The following is a 6693-nucleotide window of genomic DNA, read 5'->3' as shown; positions in this document are numbered from 1 at the left end:
TCAGACCCTGTTTCTCGACGATCTTCAAATTAACGTAATATACACTCTCTTCTTCAATACCCCACCACCACCGACCCTCTCAAAAGTTTTGATCATCGTCTCTTTTTTGCTCTCTGGATTCCCTTCTCCATCGGCCATTGTTGGTTTAATTTTCTTCTTCATCTTGTAACTAAATATGCAGTTCCAGTCTTTCCCTTGCACTTATTTGGAAGATTGCTGGACAGATCTGTTGCTTTGTAGATATGATGATATTTTCATATCTGATTCTGATTTTAAATTTGGTTTTTCAGGGGGTTTTGGATTCATGTATTGATTGCTATCACATGGTATGTACATGTAAATTGCTGTTCTAATCTATAGCCAAAGAGATTAGAATTGCAGTAGCAAATACAAGAGATGCGAAATCATAACTTTTTTCCTAAATTTGGAGTGTGGAGGGGGATGCATGGCTTCCTCTTTTTACTGGGTATCCTCGCTCTTCTCCTCAGTGTCACCACCTTATCCAAGTTCTACTCTCGCACTTATCTCCTTCATCCTGAAACCTTCTGCAATTACATGAACCATGACGGTCTAGGAGGAAATGCAAACGAGATGAGGAAGACCGTGGATACTATAGTCTGGAAGATCCAAGAAGAGATGAACGAGATAAAGGAATCCAACGCAGAGTTGTCCGTCTTGAGATACAGCGCCTTCCTTGCAGACATTTTGGGTCTAGTAGAGTCGGTACAGGAACATTTACAGCCGATGCCGATCGAAGGAACCCATCAACAAGAGAGTGGAGATAGCGAGGTCCATCCTCTGATGAGGCCTACAGACAAGTCTGAAGAACCAGAGAATTACTTCCTGGTGGAAGAGATCCGGAAGTATGTGAAGATCAAGCCCAATAGACTAGGCAAACAGAACTTCATGGGAGCAAACGGAACCTTCACTAGCATCGGCCATGCTTGTTTCTCCATGAAAAAGGAGCTGGAAGAGTACATGGATTACGACGTGGGTGACATCTGCAAGGACGATTGGAAACTTGCTCAGAGACTGATGGTTCATGGATGCGATCCATTGCCCAGGAGGAGGTGCTTCGCAAGAGCCCCACAGCTCTACAGCAAACCCCTACCCATCGATGAGTCCATGTGGAAGCTCCCCGACAACCGAAACGTCCGGTGGAGTCAATACAGGTGCAAGAACTTCAACTGCCTGGTTAGCAACACCACTCGCAAAGGGTTCTTCAAGTGTGCAGATTGCTTTAATCTTGTCGATCATGAGATGCCCAGATGGATTAAACCTGTCAATTTGGATCCGAATTCAAATCTGACGGCTGATTTTCTTATTCCTGAAGTACTAGATATTAAGCCAGGGGAGATCAGGATTGGATTCGATTTCAGTGTTGGGACAGGTACTTTTGCCGCCAGGATGAGGGAGTTCAATATTACAATAGTCTCTGCAAGCATCAATCTTGGGGCTCCGTTCAATGAGATGATCGCCCTCCGGGGGCTCATCCCTCTGTACTTGACTGTAAACCAAAGGCTCCCCTTCTTTGACAACACTCTCGACCTCATCCATACAACGAGATTTCTTGATGGTTGGATCGATTTTGTGCTCCTGGACTTCATCCTGTACGATTGGGATAGGATTCTGAGGCCCGGCGGTCTGCTCTGGATCGACAGTTTCTTCTGCTTAAAGGAAGATTTGAATGATTATTTAAACATATTTAAGCGGCTGAGGTACAAGAAGCATAGATGGGTGGTTGTACCAAAGCTGGATAAAGATGATCGAGAGGTGTTCTTTTCTGCAATTCTAGAGAAGCCACCGAGGCCATTCCGATAATCGCGTGTTGGGGTTGTAGAACTTGTTTAGCCATTCATTTTTTTGTTGCTCAAGGTTAAACAAAAAGGAAATTTTTATTAAACATTAATAACTCTGTTTTTAGATTGAGCAACGAAGAGCTTTGCTTAATTTCAACCCCAACCAAAATTCGCTACTTGTCAGCTCTGTTTTTAGATTGTAATGACTAATGAGTGACTTTATTTAGTTTAATCTCCAACCAAAATTAGGCACCCGTCAGCTCTGCTTCTAGATTGAGTAATGAGTGGCTTTGCTTCATTTCATCCCCAATCACACTTAGAGACTCGTCCGCTCTGTTTTTAGATCGAGTAGCGAGTAGCTTTGCTTCATTTCATCCCCAACCAAAACCAGCCCTGACCCCACATACCACGCTGAGTTACATCCCCTGTTGCTCGAGCTGTATACAGAATCAGAAGAGATAGAAAGTTTTAACGCTAAAATAGCCTGTCTCTATACAAAAAGAGGACACCTGGACTCAATCCAACTTCAAATCTTTCAAACCAGCAACCAGGCTTTGACAGTCCCGTTCAATCAACACCCTCGTGAAGCCACAGACCCTTCCTGATTGCAGTTGCTTCTGCCTGCACAGGAGAGGAGACTGCACGAACCAAAACAAGCTGCCAGCCTACCAAGCTAGCACCGAATGCGTCTCTGATAGCTCCAAAACTAGCATTTTTTCTCACACACAAATTAAACCCTCCATCGGACTTATTATTTTAAAAGTCTTATAAAAGGCTTAAGCCTTGAGGCGTGAGGCTTACGCATTAAGGCGAGGCGAGGCACACACTCAAGGCTTAAGCCTTGGTCATGCGTGAGGCATAAAAAGGCATAAACCTTAAGTATCAATGATTATTTAGCGATTTGATGTAAAAAAATATATATTTGATGCATATTTTAGTTCAAAATATATGTAATAAGTGCTTCAATAATTATGAATCAAATTAATAAAATGTGAAAATGAAAAAGCAATTGGGGAAATCAAGTTCTATTAGTTTTTCTTAATGTTTTAGGAGAGTTCAATGCAAAACGGGTCAATCAAGTTCTTGGTTTCTCTTAGATATATCAAGTGATTTTTCTTATTATTCTAACTCTAATATCCTAAGTTTGTTATTTTTCTCATTTCTTTTCCTAATGTATTGATTTTCTTTTTTTTTTTTGCAGAGGCCAAATTAACAAAGTTATGTTCTTTCTTCTAAATTATTGAATAACCATAAATATAATATCCAATTATGTGAATGATTCTTCATATGTTTCCTTTCTTCCAAATTGGTCATTTTAATTATTTGAGAACTTTGCATTTTTAAACATAAAATATAAAATATTTATAGTTGTTAGCTGATTTGTTATTATTTTATTTGATGCTTAACCGCTGAAACTTATTGCTTATGAACTTTTCTTTTATGGATATTTATACCTTTAATCATTCTTACTTAGTATAGTATATAAATTATATAGTATTTTCAATTTATAAACTTTAATTAATTTTATTCTTAAGCTTTGAGGCTTATGCCTTGCAATGCCTTAGGCGTACATCTTATCTTTTTAGGCCATTATGTCTCAACTACGCCTCTAACCTTTTAAAACCTTGATCTGAGTAAATCTTTACGAGTCTGGATCTAGTCCCAAACAGGGTCTGAGCAGCCATTGCAGTCATGCATTGGGAACATCTCGCAATCAAAGACAAGTGAGATCCATGGAGATGTTCCTGCATTTAATTTTTCATTTTCAGAGCTTTCAAATAAATTCGTTTGATTCATTCATCCATATGTTTGACTCCAAAGAAATAGATTCTAGGGGTTTTTACCATTCAGTCCACCCCTAGGTGGAGCTCTAGTAGTAGACTAGGGGTGGATTGAATCCTGCATGGATTAATGCTAAATTCACGGGCAGGATGTGGTTTATAGGGGGGCTACGACTGCAAATTAGATTTCTGAGGGAGATTGCAGTCCAAATATCCCTAAATTCTAAGCCAATTACTCTTCAATTCGAGTGGAACAACTAATCTTCTATCTGATACCCATGCAAGGAGGATCTGAATCAACAAAAGCAGTGAGAATCAAAAAGTCGCATAAACATCACCATCTTGAGTCGTCCGGATCAAGGGTTGGTTTTGTTGATCATCTCTTGACTGGTCCGGGCATGTTTGGAGAGGAACCTAGTGATAGGCAAACTTGACGCCAGATCCCTTGTCTCAACAAAATAACTCTACTGTGGACGCTGTACAAGTTAAAAATTAAAATATTACATAGCTTTGGGATGCTGAATACATGGGACATGGCGACACCTTTGACGCAGAACTGCAGAGCAGCTTCCATCAGGCTGTGTTTGGTTTGAAAAAGGTAGGAAAAGGAAGGGAAAGACAAGGTTTCCCCACCTTTTCTTTCAAATCAAACACAGCTTTAAGCATTTACTGGTATTTTGCTAAAAATTGTTGAAAAGCCAAAGAAAAATTGCTAACCAAACAGTTGAACCGTCAAACCATTCGACCCTATCAGCAGTTTGCGGATTCATATCACCGTATTTTAAAATTTGAAATTTGCACTTTCTTGTTTTTTCTTCAATATTCACAAAAGCTGATGTTTATGAAACACAACATCTTAGATATCTTCACTTCTCTCTCTCTGTCTCTCTCTCGCTCAAATATGTTTTTCCTCTCTCTCCCCTGTCATCTTACCTACCTCTTTCCTCTCCTGGTCCTAACCTACATAATACATAATCCTACCAACATAGCAACTTTTGAGATATGAGAAAATTATCAACCGCTAACAATGTGACTCATGGAACCCATGTCATAAATTGAAACACCTAAAACACAATTGGGGTGGGGGATTTCCAAACAATTGACATCACGGGTTGACTCAAATGGTTGAACGGTTGACCCAAAAAACTGGAGACACAAATCGCTTCATTTCAGAATAGGTTTTAAAAACATTGATTTGAACAGCCAGTGGGAGAATCTAACACAATTTAATAAGAGTACCATCTCAGAGGTCGGGTTTGAGGGGAAGCAAACCATAAATTTCCCGAAAAACAAATTATCTAGAAGCATTGGGGGTTGTCTTGAACCAATACGAGAATCCACAACCACTTTTCCACGAAGACAGATCATATCTTCCTTTGCCCTCCTTGCAAGACCCCAATTTCCCTTCACAAGGGATTTTGGACCATACTTGGTCATAGCTGCTGCTTCCCTAGTTTCTACTTTCTACTCTAAAATGCCAAAAGATGATTCCTATCTTTTAAGTTCCACGCCCCCCAATTCATGACACCTTTTTGTTCGGCTTCTTAAAACATCTATTGATGCATACAACCAGGATAATATAGCCCATTCTCTAATAGCAATTTTAACAATCTAGTTCCAGCTAAAGAATTAAGGCATGAAGACACAACTTAACATCGTTTTAATTAAACTATCAATCAAGCCTTTTCTTCACTCTAATTTGAATCTTTCAGACATTATGAGATAACTTAACATCGTTTTAATGAAACTATCTATCAATCTAGCCTTTCTTCACCCTAATTTGAAAGAAAAAAAATGTGAATGATACTTTATGATCACGTATGAGAACAAACTTACATAGATAGCGAGGAGTTCACCCCCAAGGTTGCAAAACGCTATGGCGCTATCGCACCCCACCTCCAATAAAAAGGTGGAGATGTTCTTCAGACAACTTCAAGTTATTAGAACCATTTAATTCATAATCACAATTGCACATCCACCGTCTCAGGAGAAAACAGAATGACCAACAGTTTAAGAATTTATCCACATCTGTACATCGTAAAAAACTGCATGACAGTGCAGGAAGGCGGATTGCATTCTCCAAGACTCCAACCGATTATTTATATAGTCCCCCCATGAATAACTCAATGTGCAAAGCCAATATATCATATCGGAGTTAAGTACAATCAATGGCCTAATAAAAACTCAAGCCTTACAGTCCCAAAAGAAGGAAAGACAAACGCCATCACAACTCTAGCAGTAAATCCCGACATCATGCGGTGCTGAACTCTATGACGACTTTCACTACCATCATTACTACCCAATTCTTCTACATAACATGCAAGAAAGATTGTATTTTTTTTGAAAAACTGTACACAGCCATTAATTCAGGCTAGTCATTACCGGCCCCGAGGCAAGAAAATTATCCATGAAAATTTATAATCCGAAGGAATGGCACAAGTTCTAAAAGAAACTGCCTATCAAGAAAAGAAAAAGGTTCAAAAACCAGTATTTGATGATGCTCTTTAATTACAACCAAAAAAATTTCATAAAAATGCAATAATCATCTTGTAGTCTTTATACTTCAACCCCTGCAAACTTATTTTCTATTCTTGACATTTTTTGTTACATATACTGATTGGAGCATGACATTTTCCTTTGCTACAAAGTTCAAACAAGGCAATTGGATGAAAATATGCAAAATAGAATATCATCAGTTAGGTAAATTCTCTAGAATTTGAAGAATAGAATATGCACAAGTAACAAATTATCATTGGACAAAAGGAATTCCATCTTTGCTTCAATGGATACAGACCATTTTTGCACGCCAAACATTTTTACATGGACAACCACCATAATGAATGCTTTCCTTGGGATTGACATTTGCAGAGGCTAACCATAACATAACAAGGAAGCCTCAAATGGAAACTCGACCTTACTTTGTGTTTGAATCCTTGGCTCCCTCACGTAGAGGTCTCACATCAACACATCTCAGTGGAACTACAGCTTCCACGAAAAGTGCCTAGTCTCAAAGGTTTAAAAAATGCAGCCTTTAATAATAGAAACCGCAAACTAGTATATGGGCATGATCAGTATGGGCGATAATCGCAAACAAGATAAACAGGAAGTTAATG

At 38.9% G+C, this 6693-nt stretch overlaps 1 protein-coding gene across 1 annotated transcript; it reads left to right on the top strand.

Moving 5' to 3' along the window:
- Window positions 1-2050, top strand: LOC104600251 (S-adenosyl-L-methionine-dependent methyltransferases superfamily protein). The gene is made up of 2 exons (XM_088895495.1): window positions 1-139; window positions 291-2050. The coding sequence occupies exon 2, from the start codon at window positions 397-399 to the stop codon at window positions 1819-1821; it is 1425 nt and encodes a 474-aa protein (XP_088751621.1). The 5' UTR covers window positions 1-139; window positions 291-396; the 3' UTR covers window positions 1822-2050.
- The last annotated feature ends 4643 nt before the right edge of the window (window positions 2051-6693 follow it).

This window comes from Nelumbo nucifera, chromosome 1 (assembly GCF_055504915.1).
Source record: "Nelumbo nucifera cultivar China Antique chromosome 1, China Antique-T2T, whole genome shotgun sequence".
NCBI lineage: Eukaryota > Viridiplantae > Streptophyta > Magnoliopsida > Proteales > Nelumbonaceae > Nelumbo > Nelumbo nucifera.
Note: the sequence above shows the minus strand (reverse complement) of the source record. Positions and strands in the feature narration are given on the sequence as shown.